Source organism: Rhinolophus sinicus, chromosome 2 (assembly GCF_057876585.1).
Source record: "Rhinolophus sinicus isolate RSI-liver-muscle chromosome 2, RSI-T2T, whole genome shotgun sequence".
In the NCBI taxonomy this organism is placed as follows: domain Eukaryota; kingdom Metazoa; phylum Chordata; class Mammalia; order Chiroptera; family Rhinolophidae; genus Rhinolophus; species Rhinolophus sinicus.
In genome coordinates, this window is record NC_142502.1 from 136,996,021 (window position 1) to 137,022,075 (window position 26,055).

Here is a 26,055-nt window from a genome sequence, read left to right on the forward strand (position 1 = left end):
TGATCCTCTCCCTTCCTACACTCCCACAGCCCAAAGATAACGTAATTAGTTACTCACACTATTTCTCCAGGAATTGGCTTCACATTCCTGTGCTCTCATTCACTCTTGGGGCTTGAACTTTCCAGTTAAGAGGTGGTTCTCATCCCTTCATGCCTATTTCCATCCTTCCTCATGTTCCTACATTCCTCATCTCATTTTCCTCCAACCAGAGCCACTGTCCAAGAACCAAATGCCCCAATCCTCTATGATCTGATCCCTCCCCTCCTTGAAAAACTCTTCTCCTCCCCTCCTCACAGAGACCCCAGGCCCCTCTGACATCTCTCCCCACATGAAACTAACCCATAACCTTGAGAGAACAGAGTGAAGTGAGGATAAACCCAAGAACACAAGGCTTCCTCCATTCCCATATAGGACTAATAAGGTCACTAAGGTCACACACATCTGAGCATTACAAAACCACAGGCCTCAGATGGTGGCAGCTAAGCTCTGGCCAGAGATGACCCAGGACAGGATGTCTGTGTGAGGCAATGACCCTCCCGCCACCAAATGGGGCGTAAAGTGATGCATGTGTCATGGGGATCACACATTTAAGCTATATGATTATGGCATAATGGTCCAATTTTTACAATAACAACCTGTACTGGAATAGATAGTGCTTTATTGTTTACATGTTCTCATTTAATCCTTGCAGCAACCCTGAGGTAGGTATTATTATCCCCACTTTACAGAGGAGTAAAGCACGGTTCCTAGCTTAGACTACTGGCCAAAGATCACACGCGTATTCGGGCAAAGCCCCTGATCATTCCACATCCAAGGGGACTCTTGAGTAGTTCACAGGCTGCTGCCAAGGAAAGTAGAGCTGAAAACTTCAACTGGGTAGGGCTGGATCATTCATTGGAACTCAAGGGAGTCCCTCACCACGGACAAACGAGGCACATTCACAGGCCAAGACTGGAACTGAGCAGGAGAAGCTAAAGCATCTGCAAGTTGTGAAGCAGGAAGAAGTGTCTAAGTTTGGTGAGAGTTGACAGTGTCTCCAGATATACACAGAGCACAGCTTCCTGGGACTGGAGAGATGAGACCGCATCCAGCCGCTGCAAGCCCAGGGGTTGGCCACAGGGCAGTGGGTGGGCAGGCAGAGCTGCTGCTGCTGCTGCTGCTGTGGTCCCTTGCGGCAGTGGTCCTTTAACTCTAGTAAGGCCTTGAGAATCTGATGAAAGCCATAAACCCTCCCCCCAGAAAAACACAGACACACACGTACAGACAACACTTTGCATACAATTTCAGGGAGTCCTTGGACCCCCCAGTGGAGAACTCCTGCTTTAGGGCAATGGTGTCAACCTGAGTAAGGTCACTAATACACATCTATTTTTATGCTGCGTGTATTTCCTGTAACTGTTCCCCTTTTGCCGTCCCCTAATATTTAGAATGCTGTGAAGTTTATTTTCAATGGTAGCCAAGGAAAGAGGGTCCAGCCTACACTCCAGCCAAAGAAAGAACAGCTGTGCATGGCAGTGGTGGCAGCCAGGAGGCAAAAACAAAGAAAGATTGGGTCACATGTACCACTGCCCTTCCCATCTAGAAGGTCACTTCGGGAGTTTTTCTCTCCTGGAGAGAAGGGTTGTGGGAGGTGATGGGGAGGTGCAGTGGTTTGTTTCCTTTTAGAAAGAAAAGCCATTCTTTCACTGGCTACAGGGTCTGAAATTCTACAGGCAATGCCCCCATCCCAACGTTCCCCTCTTTATCCCCCATGAACATACCTGAGCACTGACCCAGTTATTCATGCACATTTGGCCAGGTCTCCTGAACACTCATATATACACATGCTCTTTCATGGAAGAAGGAAAACTGGGATGGAGGGAGATCTCAGGGCAGAGATTCCATGTTGCAACATGGGGATCATGCACTCCCCACAGAGAATCAGATAAACTGGGAAAATCAGCAAAACCACCCAAGGACTCAACGCACATTAGCCCCCAACCACCTCCACAACTCCCCCTTCTGGCCAGGGCCCAACCAGAAGGCAAAGCCACAGCTGTGTCCTGTGCCCCATCCCCACACTACTGGGCCCAAGAGAGTGGACCAGGGCTGAAGGGGTCAGAGGGCCGGGGTGGGAAAAGTCCTGATTCACTGAAGAGAGAAGTTCTCGTATCTCAAGGGAATCAGGCCTCAGACAAAGCCCTGGCCCAGAACCCATCCAGGCCCCGAGAGGGCAGACACTGAAGTCAAGTGATCACTCAAAGGCCAGAGAGAACTCAGAAGCCATGACGGTCTTCTAGGCCCCAGCGTCTCAATGGTCATTCTATTCCAGTGGTCACTCATGCACTAGTGGTCACGCCCAGCCCTAGATGGATGTTTCATCACACGTGGCCAGAGGAGCCCCAGTTAGCCGAATGTGGGCTGGGCTCGGGCAAGGATCAAGCAGGAAGGGTGGAGGGAAGCCACCAAAGCCACTGCCCCTCTTGGCTAGGGCCAGCGGGAGCCGCTCATCTTCCGGAGAGGGCGAGGGAGGATCCTGGCTATAGCTTGTAGTCCCAGATGGCGGGGCCCCCAGGTCCAAGCCCACCTTGTCTCTAGCCAGAAGTTCCCTCTGACGCCGTCGCTGTTGACGCCGACCAATCAGGAGGAGAGTCAGAGATGCTGCAAGAACCCCCAGGAAGAAGCCAGCCAGTCCAGCCCCCACTGTGTGGGCCCGGCTGGGGGTCCCCCGCTGGCTGCTCCATACGAGGCTGTAAGCAGCTACCACGCGGGCTGCCCCACCCTCCTGACATTCACAGGCATAAGCACCCATGGCCCCTGGGGTTACCACCACGTCTAGGCCATCCCGCCGGGGGGTAAGTGCAGTCACTCCGCTGGGCTGGTGCCACACACAGGATGCCCAGGCTGAGCTTGGGGAACATGGCAAGACCACATGTGCAGCTGTAGCTACAGGAACTTCAAACACTACTGGGTGTTCTGCAGCAAGACATCAAAGGTACAAAAGATAGTGAGGCTATAAGCTGGGGGTGTAATAGAGAGAAATGTGGGGCATATCAGATATGAGAGGGGGCCATAGGGGCAAAGCTAAAAGGGGATTTCAAAAGAGGGTAAGGCCCTGGGTCACTGGCTGCCATATATTCCAGGATCCAAGCTTTACAGTGGGTCCAAAATGGACAACTTTCTAGCCCCTTTCCACCCACTCCATTCACATTTCCCTAAACCAGACAGACCTCCGGGCTCTTTGGGGCACAAAGAAGAGACATCTGCTGACTCTATGTCTTGGACCAGCCTACAAAGAAAAGAAGACTTGGTAAATCCAGTGTCAACATTCCCTTCTACCCTCCTCAACACCACTGAACATCCACTCACTCATTACATCTCCCATCATCGTATAAATCACTCCTGGAATTATCAGTCAACCTGCTCTTCATCACTAAATTTCCCCCCAATACCTCTTATAGTCCTCGTGACATGAGCCATGTCCAATTCTACACATATCCTAGCAGACCATGGAGAATTAAATTTGTACTAGGTCTGCTGGAAAGATGTTTGGGATGCTTTCAAAGAAACATGGGAACCTTCCAAGAAATGGAGCTGGCTGTCCACAACCAAAAGATTTCTCTGGGAAAAATAAAATTTTAACTTCAGGGTTTTCGTGGGGATTTTTAATTGGTTTGTTTATTTGTTTGTCTGCTTTTCTGTTAAGAGAAAGAGAAAGCATCTTCTCTATAAAAGTTAATCAAAATTCTGTAAAGTCAGTGAGGTGACTTTGTTCCATCAGCTGCTCGTCTCCCTGTAGGAACTCTTTCTCTTCAACAACTGTTGATAGCTATTGGCCTCTAACAGATCTGTTTCAAACAATACAATCCTGGTCCTTCCAGGATTTCAGTGGACTATGTCTGACAACAGAGGGACAGCAAGACAGACTGCTCACTGAACGCCCTGGCACCACTCCCAGAGGGAGGGAGGCCAGTGAGACCCCCACTGGGCTGTCAGTGAAGACCAGGAGGACATTTACTCAGAACTCACAAAATCCTCAACCAAAGGCAGGCTCGGTTTGAGCGTGAACTCCTTCAACATGAATTGAGGCCCCTGAAATGAGCTCTAAGACTGGTATGAATACATTAAAGTGTCCTGGGTAAAAGCAAGTTTGCTTAGTCTAGCTGAGAGTGGGGAACATGGGAAGGCCATATGTGCAGCTACAGCCTCAGGAACTTCATGCTGTATGTTTTTCTTCTTTGTGTGAATTGAGGTTTGGAGGTAGAATGCATAAAAGTACCAACTTGGTAATTTCTTGTATTGCCAAGAAGTACACTGGCATATACACACACCCAACATCCCCTACACACATATATATATCTTAAGGAGACCGTGAGACTCAGGTACACAGGATACCCAAGACCAATGAAATTATTATTTTAATGGATGTTAAAACAATGAAGGTAAGAATAAAGCACTGGCTTTTGTCTTAAGATGTGTCAAAGTTCTCCCAAGAGAAACTAAAAGACCAGGTCAAATTTCTTACCCAAAAATTGATTTCCAAAGACAAGTACTTTTACTTCTAAAATATTTGTGATTTTAGGATTTAGTAATATGTACTAATATACAGTAAATTAACTGGGCTTCAAAATAGGAAATCGCAAATTCGGTTTGAAAAAACGCTTTCTAAGCAATCAACTAAAAACACTTCATTGAAGGGACTCTTAAAGATTAAAAGGCTTAAGAAACGTATCAACCAATTACAACTGATGGACTCATTTGGAGCCTGACTTAAGCAAACTATTTTCAAGTATATGCAATTGGGAAAATCAGAACAGTGATTAGATATTTGATAACATTAAGAAATTGAGTTTGGTATGATAATGATAATATGGCTATGATTTTTTTAAGCCCTCCTGTGTTAGAGATACACACAGAAAGATTTATGGATGAAGTGATATGATGTCTGAGATTTGCTGTAAAATAATTGGAAATGAGTGAAGGTACTGATGAAGCAAGATTGGCCAGGAGATGATGGTTGTTGAAGCTGAGTGATAAATACATAGAAATTCATTATGTTACTCTTTTTAAATGTTTGAAATTTCCTATAATAATATGTTTTTAAGAAAGTCCTTATCTGGTAGAGATCCATATTGAAATATTTCAGATGAACATGATTTCAGGGATATGCTTCAATGTGACATATAATTTTAAGCTAGTTGCTGAGTGGAAAATGGATAGGCAGGTGGATAGGGAATTCTGCAGCTCAGCTAAAGACATATCTGTAGCTGTCAATAGCATTCAGTTGGTGTTGAAAAGTATGGGAATGAAATCACCTAGAGAGTGTTTGGAAGTGTAAAGAGAAGGACTGAACCCTGGGGAATATCAACATTCAGAAGCTGGATGGGAAAGGAATGAGTAAGGGAGACAGGCTGGAAAGGTCAGCAGGAAAACCAGGAGAAGGCAGTCAGAGGAGGCAAGAGGGAGGAGTCCCTCAAGGAAGGAAGGAGGGAGCACTCCTGAGAGCTCTTGTAAAATGGAAAGTGAGACGTGTATGGCCACATGGAGGTCAGCCACATGGTTCAGGCAGGTCCAGCAAAGGAGCAAGGACATGGATGAAACAGCACCAGATGGACGGACAGACGAGTTAGTAGGGACTGACTGATGGACATACAAGTAACACTAAAATAACACACACACAGCAGCATTAACAAATGAGAAACAGGTGTAGACACATGGCCCTGGGACAGCAGGCCAAAGGTCTGGGCAGCCACACTCACCCGCCATGCTCCCCAGCATGGGCCACACATGCATCTAGCCGGAAGTTCCAGGCACAGACAGGGTCTTGGGCCAGGATGCACTCTGAGCAGCTCTGAAGACGGCCACAGTTGGTTGTGTTCACTTGTGTCACCTCAGTACGGGAGCCCACCAGGAGCCAGCTCTACAGAAAGTGAGTGAGAAAAAGGAATACGCTGCATCTCTCAGACTTCAGGGTCACAAACTGGCACTGGAATCAGATGTCTCCCCACCAGATGCCCCAAACTCTACAACTCACTTGATACAATTTCATATTCTCGACTGGCTGTGGCTCTGGGAATAAGGCCAGATCCTCCAGGACACTGAGCGTGGATCCAATCCGCACAGCTCGATGGAGGTGTCCATCCTCTAGGAAGCAGGCAAGAAGCAAGGCATAATACCGTATCTATACCTGCGCTGGGACCCTGGTGCGTGTGTGTACGGGACCCTCTCCGTGAGGAGAGCATGTGTACACCGGATGGGCAATGTGCTTGACTATTAAACGTACCTGTCCCCAAGTAGAGCACATCATATTCTTTCCCTGAGAGGCCGGTCACCCTGTGGGCCACAACTCTGCGATAGGCTGTATCTGTAGTTACCAGCAGGGGGTGGCCATCGGCTGGAAACACTGGCCTGTCCATGAGTGGGTGGTCCCGGATGAAGGTGAGCACGCGGTCAGGCAGGGACAGAGATGAGCCAAATTGCTGGAGTTTCATGTTATTGGTGATGCACTAGAGTAAACACAGGCTGGGTGACAAAGTTTCCCGGGGCCAGGAAGAGTCCATGATGCTTAGTTGGGCTCTTGTTCTAATGGGGCAATTCCAGTGCGGGGCGAAGGGCTGCCCCAGCCCCCTCACCTCTCCAGGTCTGGGCTGGGGCACATCATTGTCTAGGACAGGCAGTCCCCTGTTGCAGTCATGTTTCAGCTCTCTGAAGGGACCATTCAGCACTGTCCGAATGTCTTGTGGTCGAAAGGCGCAGACAGCAGAGATGGCAGCCCCCTCCCTGGAAGAGTCACAGGTTGGAGCCAGATAATTGAAGGGAACTACGGGACAGCAACTCATCCCCGGTCAAATGAGATGAACCATGAGAAATGCACAGGAGCCGGGCAACCTGCTCAAGGGAGAGCCCACCCCCTCGGGAGGAGACAGCACTGACACTATGCCAACCCATGTATCTCCCACCCCGTAACTCTCCTCCACACCAGGACCCCCTCACCACTGGGAGGAGAAGATGCCATAAAAGATGGGGGTCTCCGCTCCATGCTCAGATCGAAGAATGGCCATGTCCTGCAGGACACTGGAGGCCCGGCCATGCTCAGGCCCTGGACACAGCAGATCAGCCTTCAGAAATGTCGTCCACCTCTGCTGGAGGGTCTTCCGGCCCCCAAGGTCCCCCTGGGTGACAAGCGCATGGGCAGTTCTCTTTAGAAGATCAACATTGTAGGGAGAGTATGGAGACCAATACAAGTTTCCCCCAGACACGGACAGATGAGGAGGCAGATGCATAGAAGTGTGAGGACAGACATACAGACAGAGTGACAGCAGGGGATGACGAGCTACACGCGTGGATGAGGTCACAACGACAATGAGCGTCTAAGTTCATTGTACACGTATGAAGTCCTGTCTTACGTGCTTTACGCCCCTTTCCTTGCTTAGTGCTCAAAGCACCTCTTACAGCCAGGCATCATTAATATCCTTCTCTGTAAGGAAGCTAAAGAAACTGCCCAGTCACAGAAGCAGTAAATGGTGGAGGAGGCACTGGCACCCAGGTCCGTCTGTCATCAGTTCCTGACTTTAACCTCTACACTAGTCTACCTCCTACGGACAGTGTGTCGCAAGGGTAATTATGGGGTTAAAGTGGCTACAGCCTTTTCCCCACAAGCACCCAGAAAAGAAGCCAAGAGAGGAAACAAGGAAGCAGAGGAGAGATGCAAAGATAGAGACCCAGAGAGCGAAAGACAGAGGCCAGGCACGCAGGAGACGACAGACAGACAGCTGGGATGGGGTCTCACCGCGCACACACGGGCCACCCGCGGAACCTTAATGCGCTCGTAGGAGTCAAACGCTCGGGAAGTCTCCGTAAAGAAGAAGTAGATTTCATCATCTCCGTCTTCAATCCCCCACTCGGCTGGCCTCAGGGCCATGGCTGCGACAAAAGCTGGAGCTGGGGAGACCTGTGGCCTCAGATCCCACAGACACAGCCTGGGGCCACCCTCTTCCACCCGCCCTCTCTGTCCCCGAAGCACCCCTCCCCCGTCCCCACCGTTAAGCCAGGATGGCAAGGTCTCTGTCCGAATCCAATCCTCAGCACGACCCACTGCCCGGGAGATAATCGGCTCCGTCCCCAGGTAGTTTTTCACAGTGGCAGCATAGAGGACCCCCCCTGCAGGGTGACAGGGAGGAGACGAGCTGTAAGAGACCCGCTGAGGGAAGCAAAAGGGGTCACAGGCAGAGCAGGGAATAAAGCAGGGGCAGGAACTCTCAGCAGCTAAGTGCCCATTAAGTGCTGGGCACTGCCAAGCACAAGGCAGACCTCGCCTCACTTAAAATCACCATGGAAATAAAGTGCTCCAGGGCAGGAAGGGCCACCGGTATTAAGGGAAAAGTGCCAGAATGTTAATGTGTATGAAGGGAAAATCATGTGGAAATCATGCCTTTTGGTTGGTTGGTTGTTGTTTTAGGGACTTCTCTGCCCCATAATACACTAATGATACTGGGACTCTCCGGGAAGAGGATTTGCTTTGCAGCCATGTCCCAATCTTACTTAAGTTGTCCCGCTACGGTAAATGCCTGCAGGAGTTCGCGTTCTTTCTGAACATTAGTGAGTGTACACTGCTCTGGAACAAGTCGCAGCTGTAGGGTATCCTAGCATCACTTGGAGAATTGCTCGAAATGCGGTTTGCTAAGGAGGACGAGGAGGAGCAGCTTGGCGGGCAGAGTGGGAGGGCATCACAGCAACTCCGAGGAACGCTGCCAAGGGCTCAGCCATGAGCAGGACAAAATGATTCCAGGCGGAGAAGGTCAAGGATGGCCTGGAGTTTTGTGTATCACAGGGGCTCTGAGGAGAACAGAGTGGATTCCTTCACCTCTTACTACATATGAGGCACTGAGCCGGGTGCTAAGTACAGCGCTGCCCCCAAGAACCCCCATCTGAATCTGGAAGACAAATGCGTCATCAGATACCAGGTGTGGACACACAGATGTGTGCGGGAGCACAGAGGACCCAGCCACATCTGACCGGGGGAGCAGCATCTCAGAGGTGTCATCTGAGCTGGGTCTGAAGAATGGGCAGTTGCCAGGTTAAAAGACCTCATCGAGAAAGATTAACAAGTGGGAAGAGGGGAGCCATGTTTGGGGATGTGGAGCACACCCCAAGGCTGAAGCGCCAGTGGGGTGCAGGGGCTGCCGGGCAAGTGAGCAGAGATGTGGCAGGAGGTGCCGAGATGCTCACCCAATTGTGATGAGTCTACTCTGCCAGGGCAGGGGACATGGCCTTTATCCTCCAGGTAAGGGCAAATCGGCCAAGATTTTCTTGCAGTGGAGGTGACATACCGTATTTTGCCGTGTATAATGTGTATTTTTTTGCCCAAATTTGTGAGGGAAAAAGAAGGATGTGCATTATACATGGGTAGTACTAATTCCGTATCTATATAAATGTTTTTAATTCTTTTACTTATGCTTATGAGTTAAAAGTGTAACTCTAGAAATCAATCACGATATCTGTATGAAAAATAATACCCTGGAATACGATAATTGGTTTTGTTGAACTTAAACAAACTTGCAACTATGAAGAGTTCTTGGCCTTCCACGATGTGTAAATATTGTAAATTTGTTACCGTTACATAAAATTTCTTGTACCTTGTATCCGTTTTCGTTTTGCAATTATTTGTTACATAAAATTTATTCTACTACATGTTAAAAAACAAATGCTAAAATTCCTTTATAATACAAAAAAACAGTACCTAAATGTAAACAAACAAAAACTTGAATTAAAAAATTAAAACGAAAGATCTTTTTTTCCCCTGAAAGATTGGCCCAAAAACATGAGTGCGCATTATACACAGGAGCGCATTATACACAGCAAAATATGGTAATCAGTTTTGGTTTTTAAGAAGCTAACACTAGTTAAAGGCCATTTACACCGCCCAGGCAAGGGTGGAGGGCCTGCACTAAGGCAGCGGCAAAGGGAATGGAGGGACTAGACTTGGGAGATATTTCTGACGTAGAACTCATTAACAAGATTGGAAAATTAATTACATATGAGATGTAAAAAAATGGAGTAAAATATGTCGCTGTTTTCAGCTTGTAAGATGGATGATAATAGACAGTAATATTATGAACCAAGCCATTAAATGATAGGAGAAGGCCCACAAAGGGGTTGGCTGGAGAGGAAGTGAGCTCAGTTGTTGGACTGCTGAGGTTGAATTGCCCTCAGGACATCTGGTAGGTGATACTGGCAGGCAATCAAACAGAAGGGGCTGGGCAGCAGGGTCAAGACGGGCAACCTGGGGGTCATGCTTAAGTCCTGACATGAACCTAACAGCCAGGGAGAAAGGGAAAGAGAAAAGAGAGCTCCAGGACACCACCATTTAAGGGGAGAAGCTACTGAAGGCAACTCAGAAGATCAAGTCAGAGAGGCTGGAGAAGCAAGAAAGGCTAGTGTGCCAGGAGCCAGTGCACAGAAAGCCCAGCAAGAGCCATGGGGGCTCGCACCCACAAGGGAAGAACAGGGAGAAGGGCCGCTATGAGGGAAGCACAGTCCTGCTGGGGCCACAGATGCCCCAGGGAAGCTGCGTGCCTCAGGCACTGGAAAGATAACCACTATTTTTAAAACATGCTATGCAGTGCACATAAGAGTTAGGAGCCCTCTGAGAGCAACAGGAGAGGGTTAGAAACCTTGTGGAGTGGGGAGGGGAGATTGTGAAAAGAATCCAAGCTTTTTAGAGCCAGGATTTGAACATTGAATACTTCCTGGTAGTATGATCTTGGGCAAATTAACCTTGCTAAGCCTCAGGTTCCTCAAACATAGAATGGGAATAAAAAATACCACCATACACTCAGAGCAGCGCTGAGGCTTACATGAGATAGACACAAAGCCCCGCAGAGCCTGGCGCACGGCTGCTACTCAATACATGTTGGTTACAACTCCTTATGAAACCTCAAGTGGCCATATGCTTGAATTGCTGTCAGAGGTGGAGGGGGACTATAAAATGGCATCCATTTCCTTCCAGAGTATTTCAGGAGGGAGAAAAGTAGGTTTGGGGCACAGGTCCTGGCAGCCAACAGAACAGCAAAGAAGCCAATCCTCTGTACTTTCAAAGGGGAAAAAAAATTGATAAAGAAGGCAGAGTTAGGATGAAAACATTTCCTAAGAGCATTGCCTGCAAAACATTCTAACACCAAAACCCTGGCAGACAGAAGCTGTGTGATGGGTACCCTGAGAATGGAGGGAGATGTGGTCAGGAGACAGTTATGAACATTTTGGGAACATGACTTGTTGTATGTGTAAGGCAGGAGACAATCATAAATATTCTGCAAACAGTAAAGGACCTCAGATAACCATGCAAGGACCCAAAACTTTCTAAGGGATCAACAGAGGCACTCAGCAACGCTGGAGAGGACACTCAGGGTGGAAGAGCAGCGGGGCAGCGAGGGACAGCTGGTGGGCTCAGACCCTGTGGGAGGAAGGAGCAGGGTTCCCTGTGTTGCAGGAGCACCGAGGGGCTTGTGTCTCTCTCTCTCTCTCACACACACACACACACACACACACACACACACACACGCACGCACACTGAACAGCAGCCATCAGTCCATGAGGGCAGGAATCTGTAAGAGGACACAGGATCACCACATGTCCTATATTCTCCAGGGTAGTCTCAATTCCAAGGAGTCTGGTACACAGTCTATACAGTAAAATATCCCTGTATGTGCAGTTGTTTGGCGGATTATGACTTAATAGATCGAGTCAGTAAACATCAAAACACACCTTTGCTATGGGCAGAAGATGATGTACGCAAGAGAAAGATGCCCACTTTTTGTATCCATTGCTTTTTGTGGTTAGCATCTTTTCATTTTATAATCCAAAAAATTAAGATATTTTCATTTTGGAAATAGATAAAACAAAATTTAAAAAGATTGAAAGCTGAAAAAGTGGAAGTAGATCTCTACTTGCCCAGATGTAAAGCTTGTAAACACAAGCCTTCAGATTTGTTAGAACCCAACACTGACAGATTAGGGTAGTGTCATGACAGTGAATATTTCACTACTCTAGGGGGTTCAAATTTTCACTCTGGTATCAAAATGCTCGCCTTTAAAGAAGGTTTATAATAGGAATTAGCATTCTTTAGATTTAAAAAGAGGATTTTAAACACCCCCTGGCCTTCCCTCCTCCACTCCCTTCTCTTCTCATGGTCAGAGCTTTGCGGGATAAATAGCTACTACCCTAATAGTCTCCATTTCCTTATCTAAGTATTGGGACAGTCAGATAACTTTCTTTTAAAAACAGCCTATTATTGGGACATAATTAGATGAACTCAAATGCTGGCAGCACCCAGTGTATCTGAAACATTTGCAGTGCTCCTTAGCAGATGCAGTAACCACAAGATGCAATGAGACCAAAAGGAGATGATAAAAACACAGGATGGGTTCCCAAAGAGAAAGAGCAAAAGCTCCCTCCCTCTGCTCTTCTTGATAAAAGCTCTGTTTATTACAGGATGTGATAGGTAGGACCACAATGACCAACTGCTGTCTCCAGCTTGGGTACCCGGATGGGTATACACTCAGAGGAGGGGACACTGGTGGGGGAACAGGTTTGGGGGAGGTGAGTAAAGATGATGAGCTCAGTTTGGAACATGCTGATCTTGAGATTCGGGTGGGACATCCAAGTGGAGATGTCTGGAAAGCAGTTGGATGTGTGATCTACAGCACCAGACAATGTCAGGGAGGCATCAGAATGTGGTGGAAACAGAATCCACTGAGCTGGTTAAGATCACAACCATGTAGAATGAGAAGAGGATCTTGGGTGGAAGTCTTAAGGAACCCCAACATTTAAAGGATGAGCAGAAGACAAAGACCCTACAAAGAAGACTGAGAAGGAACCACCAGTTTTCTTGGGCTAATGTGAACACTATTGTCAAAATACTCGCATTTTTCCAAATTTGAATAGTGCAAATAGAGACACGAAGATCATTTGGTTAATTTTATCTAAGTACAGTACAGATAAATGTCATATTTGAACACAAGATTTCTGAGGCTTTTCCCAAAAGAAACACAAGTACCAATAAACCCACGAAAAGTTCTTCACCCTCACTAATAGGGATGCAAATAAAAAATATATCAAATTGGACTTTGAAGAAGGTCATGTTTGTATGTTTATGAAATATATTACTTGGGACTGACAAGAGGGCCATGAAACAGGCCCTCTTATCGCAGCTGATGGGAATAACTGGAGAAAAATTTAGAGAAATCCATTAAGCACCATAAAAATCTTTACACCTGTTGGCCTAGCAAGCCTCCTTTTTGGATTGACTCATATGCAATTAATTACATTTATGTAAAGGATTTATGGAAAAGATTTTTTCTGCAGCATTATTCATAAAAGCAATAATTTATTTTAAAATTTGAACGTATAATTATATGGGAATAATTATGCTATATTTATAGATGGAAGAGTATGTAATCACTAAACATCATGTTTTGAATAATTAAACAATTTCTATGATGAGAAAATGGTTAGTATACAGTACTAAGTATGCATAATAATTCCAATTTATTATAAATTCACACAGACAGACACAGTAGAAGAAAATACTCTAAAAAATAATAGTAGTTATCTGGTGATATTGACTTACAAATAAACTTCACTTTTTTCTTTATACATTTCTATATTTTCACAATTTTCTACAATGCACATTGTAATTTTTATAATTTAAAATATATTTTATTATATTCTATTAATAAGTATTATGTCCTAATAATATTTTCATTACTGAAAGCTCTCTTTATTTCAAAATATCTCTATTATCCTTAAGGACATTTTTATAGCTCCTAATTGGGAGTTTTGGTTTTAGTTCTTCCTAATGTTGACACTGTTTTCTATACTGCTACTTTCAAAACCGAGGTCAGCAGGGCATAATGGATCCACATTGAAAGCTCCAACTAAATACTGGCACTTATGTCAGACCAAGAAAAAAATTTAAATTCTAGCCCTATAAAGTAAGAATTTGAGAGGAAATTTTAAAATATTGGTATTGACTGTGATTTGGATCTGAGACGGAAAGAGACATGGAGGTTCTATGTTAACTTGTGTAAAGCTAGCCATTCTACACTGTTAGAAAGTGATTTCTGATCACTTCTAACAATTATCAGCTGAAAGCCAACACTGAATTTCATCATCTGAAAAAACAAACAACAACAAAACTTGAAATCTTTTTGAAAATGTTCTTCCTTTTTGAAAATTTTCTTTGTCATACAATGATCTTATTTATGAAATGTGTGTCCTTAAACCACATGTTAATACAAATCCACTTGCTGACTGCAACACAAATTACATGCAGAAGATTAAATGTACTTAGAGTTTACTGCTTGAAACAAAGAAAGCATGTTAACTGATTATCCTAGATTGTTGCAATTGAGAAGTCCTTTTGTTGATAAACAATTATGTAGAATCAAAAGACATTCACAACCACTGTCTTTCTTAATGATCCCAATGACTGCCTCAGAGTTTTGCCAAACATGCTTGATAAAAACCCAAGGAAAAGAAACTATTGACTAAACTGTTTTATTCAAACATGTATGGGAATAATAAACAAGGTCTCATCAATTTCAACTATAGATGAATGATAAAAATGACAACCCAAATATTGTATTTACTAGATATATACTTATGTTCATTTTCAAAATTTTTATGTTATTTTATTACTTTTCAGAAAAGGTAAGTCATTAATTATCTGACGAAAAGTGATTTAATTTAGATAGCTTTTAAAACTTTTTCTATAAAGTCATGCATAAGAAAAAAGTTTCATTGTTAGATCTTATATCCCAATTTTTGTTTTTCATAAAATATTGCCCAAAAGCATAATTGATAAAAATTAATTTTATGACAAAGTTCACAGCAAAGAAAGAAAAAACAGTATGATAAATGATGCTGAGTCAACTGATGAACTAGTTGGGAAAAATTAATTTAGATCCCCATCTCATGACATTCATCAAAATAAATTCCAAATAGATCAAAATGTTAAATGTTTAGAAAAAAAAATTTTTTTTTTCTTTTCAAGGAAGAAAAAATTTTTAAGAAAAAAATTTTTATTCTGCTCTCTAACTGAAGAAGGACTTAGCTTTAAAAATATAATTACGAAGGGACAGATATAGATTGGAACACTAATTGGCCCAAGAAAGTGAGCAAAGGATTTACCAAAGAAGAAATAAAAATAGCACTAAAACACGAAAAATGTTCAACTCATTAATATTCAAAGAAATACAAATTAAAACAAGCCTCAAAGATTTTTTTAAATGATGACAATACATCTGGTAAAATTTATATGAGAAAAAAATACTCATTCATTGCTGATTTAGGGTGTAAGTTGGTACACCCTTTCTAAAAACCCAATTAGCAACAGATAATAAGCCATAAAATGTTCACATCCTTTATGTAGTAATTCATTTCTAGGAATCTTAAGGAGACGATCTGAAATAAGGATAAAAATGCATGCACAAAAATGTTCATTACAGTATTATGGATACTAGCAAAAACTTGGAAGTAAACTAAATAAATCTGGAAATAAAATTAGTTTATATAAATGAGTTGGAATTGTTGAATTAAATTATGGTATGCTTGCTCACAGGATAAATAGTAAAATGATGTCATTAAAAGTTCTCGATAAAGAATTTTTAAATTATACAGAAATACCTATGATATACATGACAAAATTCAAATTATATCCATGTAGCATGATATTTAAAAGTTTTATAATAGACACACACTCATAAAATTTCTATTAACTTGCTTGTTTTACGCTTTCACGAGAAAAATGGCTGTATTCTCACTGAATTTGGAGGGTGCATGTGGAGTGGTCTAACCTAAAATACAGGCTAAGTGGCACACAAACAAGTCACTGTGTGGCTACCAAAGAATTAAGCAGTCACTGTCCGGTAAAGGTTTCGGCATAATCTGTGACAGAACCTTCAACTAACTCTTGAGCAACTGTACACACAAGCTTGCCCAAAGGAAGTAGCATAACAGCAGGAATTTATTTAATAGTCATTACTGATTCCTCTGAGCAACAAAAGACTGGCCAGCAAAATATGTGCATGTGTATATGTATGTGCACACACACACACACACACACACACACACACACACACACACACTAAAAAGGCTAGAAGGAAATACCCTAAAATATTAGCAGTGGTTTTCTGAGTAGGGATATTCTAGACCTGTGCTAATATGGTAGCCACTAGACAAAGGTGACTGTTTACATTTCAATTTAAATCAAATAAAATTTAAAATTCTTTCCTTCACTCACACTAGTCACATCTCAAGGTCTCAATAGCCACATGTAGCTAGTGGCTACCGTGTTGGACCGCACAGGTATAGCACTTCTCCATCACACAAAGTTCTTTTGGACTGTGCAGTTCTAGAAGAGGTCATATGTTCTTTATACTTTTTCAAATTTATTACAATATGCATTGTAGTATATTCCTCTTATAAACAGAAAAAAAAAAGAAGAAAATAAAATGAGGTCAACAGAGGAAACACTCACACTAGAAGTACAGAGAACACATTCTCTAGTGAGAACCCAGGGAAATAATACTCTGGAGAAAAGCAAAAGGACACAGGCGCTCTGGGAATAATAGGAAAGGCTAGAAAGAGACATGGGAATAATAGACATTCCTAGGAGAGGAAAGAAAAGACACAGAAATTCCAACAGCAGGGGTAGGGAAGGAAGCAATTATAGCAAGAAGTCACAGGTTCTTATCTCTCCCACTCACCAGCCATTACAGCTGCTGACCGCTGAGCTGGCTCAAAAGGACATTTCCCCCGGCCACTCTCAATTCTTTCAACCTGCTGGAAACTGGACACAGCCTACAGACCAGAAGGGGGCAATGGGTTTAGGGGTCATGGAGAGGTTCGTGATGACAATTACAAAGCTGGTCAGATGCAGAAAAAGCCCAATTCCCATTCATCTCCCACTCCTCGGCTACCATCTCCGTAGTCCCAGGATGCTGCTCCTGATTCCCCCACCCAATCCTGCATTTCCCATCTCTGCTATCCCTCTTTTCATCAGTTTATTCCTCTTCCCTCAATTCCCCTAGTACCCAACACCCACGTGCTGTGAGGAAGGAACACCTAGGACGGCTCTAGAAGACGCTGAAAGGCAGATCTTTCCTCGGAAATGCTGCTGAACTGTAGAGTTTGCTACTGGCTAGAGAACGTGCTACAGGACAAGTAGGACCAGGGATGACAGCAGGCCTCCCGAGGGCTGGAGCCTGAGGAAGAGCAAAGACAAGTACAGGCTGTCCAGGGCCAACTGAAGCCCAGGGATCTAGAGAAAAGGGCCTTCCTCCTTCTCCCATTCCAAGGACGAAAAAGAGGGGACAAGAGTCAAGGATACGTAGAAGAGGGGGAAGAGAATCTGCAAAGTCAGGGAAGACCTGAAGCTTAGGTCAGAATCTGAGAATTTGGCAAGCAAGGGCCTTCCTCACCCAGGGACTCTAGAAAGCCTGACCTGAGAGGGGCCGCAAGGTATAAGGGTTCCACCAGAGCCAGCCAGAAGCTACCTTAGCTAAGCATCACGCACTAAGAGAGGCTTCAAGATAACATCTAAAAATGGAAATCAGGGGTGATTTCAACCTAAGACTGAGCAGGACATTAATTATGGCTGGTTAGGACTCAAAGTTATGGCATGGAAGAGCCAGGCATGATATTTCTAGCTCACAAACTGGGAGGACATATGGTGTGGCTGGAGCCTAGTAACTTGGAAGGTAGTTCGAGTAACAACGTAGATGAGAATCAGTACACTACTGGCCTATTCTGACTGCTCAGCTATTTGCTATACTTGGCAAACAAGGTTTTATTTTACTGAGAGAGCCTTGAAAAAGGTCTGTAAAGTCAGATGTGATCTGCGGCCTCCCAAAAGGGAATACCAGGTCAAGAGTCTTCTGGAATGAAGGGCCCCAAAGAGGCACAAGCACCTTCCCTGTGTGGCAGTGGGAACGTCTAACCTGAGGAGAAAGATGGCAGTGCAGTGAGAGCGTACCAAGATGTCTGGACACTTTGGAGATGGGGCTAATACCTGCTCTGCTGTGGCCCCCTTGCCTCTCACCTAAACTATGGTAGTAACCTCCTTTCCGCCTCACTGCCTAGCCTCACCCCCAATTTACTTACATACCCACCCCAAAATACTATGCCTAGACCATCTGTCAGTGACTTGATAAATCTTTGAGCAAGAGAATGACAAAACGGCCCACTATGGCCTGGAGTGTAAACTCTTCAGTGCAAATTACTTACCATATTTTGCTACATATAATGCACTCCTGTGTATAATGTGCACCCACATTTTTGGCCCAAACTTTCAGGGAAACGGAATTAATACTACCCATGTATAACACGCATCTTTATTTTTCCCCTTACAAATTTGGGCCAAAAAAGTGCACATTACACACGGCAAAATACAGTATTTTCTAATACTTCCTAAAAAGAATTCTTCTACCCAAACCTGGATCACCTGTTATTCCTAGAAAACGATGTTTGCCCATAACTATGCCTGAAACTGTTCCCTTTTATTTCACCAAGAACTGAAAGGGTAAGTCTTTGCTCTGTTCTCATTCTCTTTAGTCTTCATGTACCTTTTGCTACTTTTGACTCACTCCCCGCCTTTAAATATTTTATTTCTTGACTCTCTTGAAACTGCACCCTCCTGGAGTCCATCCTCCTATCTGGTATTTCTCTATCTCCTTTTGTTTCTCATCTTCTTCCTCACTCCTGTGAATCCTAAAAATCTGTCCTTAGTCCTTTTCACATATACTTCAAAGATCTCGTTCATTCTTACACTTCCAGCCAGACCTTCTATTCAAATCATTCCCCAAACTCTCCAACTCCGAGATCTTCCAACTCTAGCCCATGTTTGCACTTGATTTCCTCACGGAGATGGCCTATCAGCCCCTTAAAACTCAACATATCAAAACTAGTCCTCTCCCAGTTTCCCCAAATGGCATCATGATGTTATCTAGGCTTACGGCCTTTGAGCAACCGAGCCTCCTATTAACTAGACAGGTCTTGATTACTGTACGGTCAAAGTGCCATTTAATAGGCCACACTACTACCTTCTCCCTCTGAACGTTGAGGTACTTCATTGTGTCTGTATCAATTGACACATTAGCTGTGCTCAACATTGGTTATAGTGAAGGCAAGTCCCTCAGGCTGAAAGCAGACCTAGGTAGGAAGGCTCTCACTGAGCTGTGGGATTGGAATCTGTCCTTCAGTCTTGGCCAAGGACCTTTCCCAAGTGGTTGGGGGGGGGGGAAAAAGATGGCCCCTGTTACAGGAAACAGGTCAAACGTCACAAGAAATTGAAGCTAGGTCAGGTCTTCTAGGCTGCAGGCTGGACTTGAGGGTCAGGGTAGTGGAGCAGAGCCAGACAAACCTGGGTGTGAATCTTGGCGCTGCCCCCGCTAGTTTTTTAACGTTAGACGTGGTGCTTAACTTTCCTGAACTTTCATTTCATTGCCTGTAAAATGGAAATAAATAACACCTAAATATCATGATGTGTTGATGAGAATTAAACTCAATCATGACTGCAAAGTACCTAGCACCAAGCCTGGGACACAGCAGATACTCAGTTGAATGTGAAGTCTTGTTGTCATTGTAAGTCTAAAATTTTCTCTTAACTGCTGGAGTTCCCTCAACAAAACAAACTAAAATATTTTCCTCCAATATCTGATGAGCTATCACTGAAGGGAAGCACTCAGCATTGTTGGAACTGGTAGGTAGGGCCTGGGCTTGAACTTCCTTTTGCAAGAACCTTCACTTCTCTGAGCCATCACGTCTGAACAAGTTGTTGTGCCTGAAGCAGCTCAAAGCTCTCAGTCAAAGCTCTCAGGTAATAGTTATGCATGACCTCAAAGTCATCAGTCTGGGTCATGAGAGGTTCAGCACTAAGGATAAGGCAAGAACTCGTTCAAGTAGATGGGGGTTGCCAGGTAGCAGGACAAGACCAGCAGGTCAAGGCAGAAGAAAGTATTCAGGAAGCCTAGGGGTCACTCTCAGTATGTGACTTGCAGGGTTAACACAGCTAACCTTTCTGTGCCCTATAATCTCCTACAAACAAGCCCTGACAAAGGACAGCCCTTCATTTCATGAGCCTACTGGATGGGAGGGTTCAGAAAAAGAGCTGAAAGTCATGGGAGTGCAGAACAAAGACCCCCCCAGCTTCACTCTTGGTTGCTGATGTCCATTGAGAGTGGACAAGGGTCCAAGTGATACCAATCCTGACAGTTATGCCCAGAATGTTCTCTGTCTGGATACCTCACAACCACTAGGGTCCCCCCACAGAGAGCCAAGGAAGAAGAGAAGGCCCTGGGACACTAACTTGGAGTGACTAGATTGTCTATAAGCCATGCCTCTGATATTCATACCCATGGGCTCCCTGAGGTTAAAACAGGACAAATATGGCAATGACAGTTCTGCCGCTACTTTCTGAGCTTTGTGAGAACTGATGGGAAATCAGTTCCTCAATATTACCTGATAGAATATAGAGATTTTCAATACCACCCTGAACTGGGAAACCTTCCCAGGATGAGAGAGCTATATACACCCAGTAGGGAGTCTATCACCCTATGAAAAGGATTCAACATAAGCCCAACTAAGCCCAAGGGCAGCCCAGAGGCTGCATATACAATTACAGCATTCTAAGCCAGAGATATGAGGATGGTCTTTTGCAAAGCGAGGTTTGGAGGTACACACTGACTAGATCCAGATAGCAAGGATTACTGCAGATTGCAGAAGTGTCAAGTCAAGAGCTACAGTTAAAGATCAGGGTCAGGAAAAGGAGTCACTGCACTCCCTCTTCTTGCTCCAGGGAGCAGAAAGGGAAACCACTGGATACGAAAGACGAAAGACGAAGGACGCAAGGCTTCCGATTCAGCCCGGGGCCTTGTCACAAATGTGTGCTGCCAGGACCAGTGACTGACTACTGGATAACTGATGGGAAAAGCTGAGGGTTCAAACACATTAAGACCTTTCCTGGGATGTCACCAGTCCTGGGGACTTTTGTCGCTATGACTAGCCTAGATGTGATTAGAGCTATGTATGTCCGAAGCCTGCTTGGGCGTGAGGGTGGAGATGCCCAGGGCTTCAGCAGCAATGAACAAGACCTAGAAGGAAATATGGTTGACAGAGTGCCCATCTTGAAGGCCAGATCCAGAGGATGGGGCCACCAGATACCACATGAGTGGGCAGCGACCTCAGAAGCTCATAAGAGCAGAGGGTCACAGCCCACATAGAATGAAGCTGGCAGTGGATGGGAGAAGGTGATAAGAGTCACATGCCATGGAGGAAGAAATGGGCATGGACTGTGCTGATTAAGAAATGGACCCAGGCTACCTGGACAAAGCATACACAGGACAAGGGAAACATGAGTTACTGGTCTCTGAAGTGTCTCCTGGATTTCTCCTCTCCCCAGCCCAACTAGCATCCCTAACTTCCTTCACCATCCACTACGTCTCTACACTTCATATAGCTCACCTTCTACAGACACCCTCCCTCCCCACCCTTCCGTACCCTCCTCCTTCAGGGGCAGAGGCTCCCCGCTGTGAGGACATCCCTCACCCCCAATGCTTAGCATGCACAAGGGTTGCCTTAAGCATGCCCCTCATCATGGTCACTCACAGAACACCCTCCCCATCCTCCCATCCCTGTCACTCACAATAACCCCGCACTTCGGATCAAAAGCGAAGGTGCCACAAGTGAGGAGGTGAGAGGCATTGGCAATGGAGAGAATCTGGACAAAATTGTGACATTCGTCCTGGGGGTCAGAGATGGTTAGAAAGAATCAGAAGCAGCAGGTACAAGGAAAGGTAGGGTCGTGTCGGCCAGTTAGATGCAGCTCTGGGATCAGAGATGATGGGTAATGATACAGTGTTAGAATCCCTGCCTGGGTCCACTGGGATGGCAGCATGGCAGGGACTGCCAGACAGTCAGGGCTGGGCCAAGGTTTCAGTTGGCACACAGAACAGGGCCCGGATTTACACCTACCTCCTTCTTGCCTTTCTTCCTACAGTTCTGTCTGTGGGCCTCAGGGACCATCCAGTCAATCTGAGAAAGAAAGAGTGACCGTTGCCCCAGATTCTCCCCCCAACTCCTCCCAAGTCAGTGAGTAACACAGTTCCACAGCCTCTGAAGTTCCCATCAATTTGGGAACTTCAGAGACACCCCCACCCCCAGAGCACTGTTTTTCAAACTAGAGGTCTCCACCGAATAATGAGTAATGAAATCAACTGTGAAATCACGACCTTAGAATAATATCAGAATTAGAGTTTCCAGGCGGGAATTCCCATCCGTTCTCAGGAATTTTTCTTGCTTTCCCGTTCCTGAATCCTGAGAAAAGTTGGTCGGGAAATCAGCTCCTTGAACCCAGTAATACCCACAATAGGAAATAAATGTACTACTCACAATGTATCTCAGACATTTTTCCTGTTTATCGCTAAGGTTTCCGGGTGGGAATTCCTGCCCGTTCTCAGGAATTTTTTTTCACGTTTCCGTTCCGGAATCCCAAGAAAAGTTGGTCGGGAAATCGGGAAAATCGGCTCCTTGAACCCAAGTGGTTGGTAGTATCAGCCATCACTTTGTGGAAATGATTCATCGTGGAAAACAGAAAACAGTTTATATCTCAGGATTTGAGAACGGGAAAGCACAAAAAACTCCTGAGAATGGGCGGGAATTCCCACCTGGAAACCCTAATCAGAATGTTATCACATATAGGAGAGTTGATATTATTTCAAGAAAGTTTTCTTTCAGTACACACTTTGTGTACCGGGTCAAAATATACCATATATTTCTTACAAAGGGGTGGTCAAAAAAGTTTGAAAGCTATTGTCCTAGAGCAAGGGTGTCAAAACTGCGGCCCACAGGCCAACTGTGTCCGCAATCCATTGTTAATTGGCCCGCAGCAAATTCCAAAAATATATTTAGTTTACTTAAATAAACCAGGTGAGGCAATACGTACTTCACCTCGAGTGAGTAGCCCAGCTGTTTGTGTATTTTACCACATATGGCCCTTGGTAAAAAACGTTGAAAAAAGTTGACACCCCTGTCCTAGAGTAATGTGATTCTAATGATTCCTCTGCCCAGTGTCACCTGACACCTGGTCACTGTGGCCTCCTCCCATCACCATGAACCTCCCTCATAGTCTCTGCTGTCACCATGACCCCCCCCCATTACCCTCAACTGAGACAATGAAGTTGATGATCTCCCCTTATGCATTTTCACCAACACTCCTCCTCCTACCACAATACCCCCCTATAGATCCCATAAAACCATGGATCTAATCACATGCTCTGGGGTCTGGGGTCCTCCCCACTCTCATCTCTCACCCTGCGCGGTCTCTCCCCTGAGAAGGGCAGGTATAAAGCGAAGATGGTGTCGCGGGCACCGACATAAAGTGTATGGGAAGCAGGATCCACAAGGAGAACAGAGTAATTGTATGTCTGAGGGACGGTGAACCGAGTGAGGTAAGAGTCAGCCTCTGGCGGGAAGAGAAAGTGAGAGGGAAGAATGATATCAGCCATTGCTTCATAAGGACTGGATCCACAAGGGCAAAGCCAAAGGGGCCAATTTTTGTTTTCTTCCAAGTACCATATATTTAGCAGCCATCAGGGGGGAAAAACAGAGCTTGACAGGCCATCTAATTTTTCCAGAGATAGATAACTGATGAGACCAGAATATTTAGCACACAATCCAGTCAAGTATGCTTTTTTTCTATAAAAATAGAACACTTTATAAAAATAACAGCACAAATATTAAGTCTGTAATTCCTATTGATAGAAACATGACATAACTTGAAAATACCTATAGAAGGTACAAGTAAACTCTAAATTTCCTTTTTTTTAAAAATCACTACTTAATAGTAACTTCTTTTTACGTAGAAGGGAAATGCTTCACTTTTTTCACTAACACATTAGGAAACTATCTCCTTTCTCTCCCACCACCCTTGACCTCCACCCACCCCTATTCTACCCAAAGAGGTAGAGAGTATAGTGCCCCAAAGAGGGCAAGAGTATATGCTTTGGAAATGGATCAGGCCAAGTTTTAATCTGGCTCTTTCACTTATCAGTTGTATGAACTTGAGTAAATTATTTGCCCTCTCTGAGCATCACTTTCCTCATCTGTAAATACCACCATTCATGGTTGTTGACAGAATTAAATGAGGTAACATATGTAGAAGCATCTGACACATACTACATGTTTCATAAATGGTTCCTTCCTTCCTTAGGTACGAGTTCTGTTTTGGCCAAATCTAAACCTCATCTCAGCGCTCAAAACTCTTATCTATTGAAAGATTATAACAAATAAGTTAATTTAACGTGGATTTACCTTCTTAGCTCAACCTCTGGCTCTGGGGACCCTATCCCTGCACCAGTTCACCAGTACAGCTCTGATCCACCTGCTTCATCTGATCAACTACCCTCACAACTGACAGATGGCCAGGAGTCATTCATTCTAAGATGTGCTGATGTATGGAGCCCCACCCATCCTCCAACACCCATATTCATGACTGTGCTATACCCCCACTTACTCTCATGCTTGGAATAAACCCTGCCTGGTTCACCCAACCTCCTTTGTATCCCCAGCTCTGCTTCACCTTGCCATCTAGACCTCTCTGGATTCCTGGACATCAACAGAGCCTGTCAATCTCAACTCTATGTCATGGCTATTGCTTCAGCACAAACTGAAAGCCCAGGCTCTGACTCCAACTTTAATTGTCTTCTGGATTCAAAACATCCCTATATGTCATATAAATTACTATCACCCAGTTGTGAGTTTTGCCAACAGGTTGTATTCTCAGCTTCACTGGTTCTGTCTGCCATAGATGCTAACACTCCATGCTCACTGAGGGGGGAAAAACAAGACCCATGCCCACCTCAGCAGAGAACCTTTAAAATGTGAATCCCTCCAATGACCACTTTTAATCTTGTGGCATCCCTGGTTTCTTCCACATCTTTTGAAAGAATCGTATCTCCCCCTCCTCATTTTTTTCCTTCTGAAGACTTTAAAAATAATTTAAACAGAATTTTAAATCAACCCATTGCATGGTTTCCCAACATTCATATAGGGAGTGGGTAGAGGGCACAGGCAACGTTGAGGAAGTTAGGGTTACGGTGGCTTGGAGAATGGGAGAATGGGAGTTGGTGTCAGAGATGTGAAAGGACTGGAAATTGAGGGAGGGAGATCAGGGCTGTGAGTGGGGCAAAAGGCTTGGAGGAAGGTAGAACTGATGACATGGGAAGGAGAAGCGGGCAGAAGGAAATGCAGAGCTGGTAACCAGAAGGATGGGTGGTTAGAGTACAATGAAAGGCCTCTGAGTTTGGAAGCAGGATGGATGTCAAACTGTCTGACCAACACCGGTGCATGTGTGGTAAGAGGGGAATAAGGAAGAGCGAACTTGGAAATGAACGGCCTCGGGCAACCCGCATCCCCTCCCTGGGCCTCAGTGTCCGCGTCTGCACGAGGGGCTTCTCTCCCGCGGTTCTGCGACTAAGGGGGCCTCCTGGGTGTGTCTTGGGAGCCTGAGGCGCGAGTCCCCAGCCCGGGATGCAGTGGAGCAGCACCGCTTGGGCGTCCGGCCGGGGTCCGGGAAGGGCGTGGGAGGCAAGGGATGCAGTACGCCGAGCTGAGGAGCCCCGGGTGTGGCCACCCCGGTCCGGAGGGCAGGTGGGTGCGGTCACCTGAGGGAGAGGCCTGGGCACGAAGCGAAGAGACGGGGGTGAGGGCGCCCGCGCCTTACCGGTGATGGGAAGCGAGGTCCTGGGCACCGAGCGGGGAACGCGGCCGGACACGGGGCCGCTCAGCACGGTCAGCAGCAGCAGCAGCGGCAGCAGCAGCAGCAGGAAAACCGAGGCCAGAGGCGGCCCGGGGCCCGGGAGGGGCCGCGCGGCAGAGGCTGGCATCTTTGGCTCCGCCTGGCCGCCGGGTGGGGCGCACCCTGCTGCTTCAGCTTAGGACCACGGCGCCGCGGGCCACGACCCCACTCGTTTCTCCTCGGTGGGGATCTGCCTGCGGCTGGCAGACGAAACGCAAGTCGGC

At 45.5% G+C, this 26,055-nt stretch overlaps 1 protein-coding gene across 7 annotated transcripts; it reads right to left on the reverse strand.

Annotated features, from left to right (window-relative positions):
- Positions 1-638: 638 nt before the first annotated feature.
- On the reverse strand, positions 639-26,055 carry SEMA4F (ssemaphorin 4F). 7 transcript variants are annotated; one of them, XM_074332227.2, is made up of 15 exons: positions 25,757-26,009; positions 23,346-23,497; positions 22,426-22,596; positions 22,009-22,068; positions 21,680-21,778; positions 16,746-16,839; positions 8,020-8,139; positions 7,769-7,920; positions 6,973-7,151; positions 6,612-6,759; positions 6,263-6,485; positions 6,014-6,123; positions 5,739-5,899; positions 3,210-3,268; positions 639-2,955 (listed from the first exon to the last, which is right to left on the reverse strand). In XM_074332227.2, exons 4-15 carry the CDS (start codon positions 22,057-22,059, stop codon positions 2,345-2,347), a joined length of 2,007 nt encoding a protein of 668 aa, XP_074188328.2. In that variant the 5' UTR covers positions 22,060-22,068; positions 22,426-22,596; positions 23,346-23,497; positions 25,757-26,009; the 3' UTR covers positions 639-2,344. The 7 variants fall into 7 exon arrangements, with proteins under 7 accessions (XP_074188328.2, XP_019605889.3, XP_088652199.1 ...); XM_019750330.3 differs by lacking the exon at positions 22,426-22,596 and having other exon boundaries at positions 25,757-26,055; XM_088796073.1 differs by lacking the exons at positions 21,680-21,778; positions 22,426-22,596 and having other exon boundaries at positions 25,757-26,055.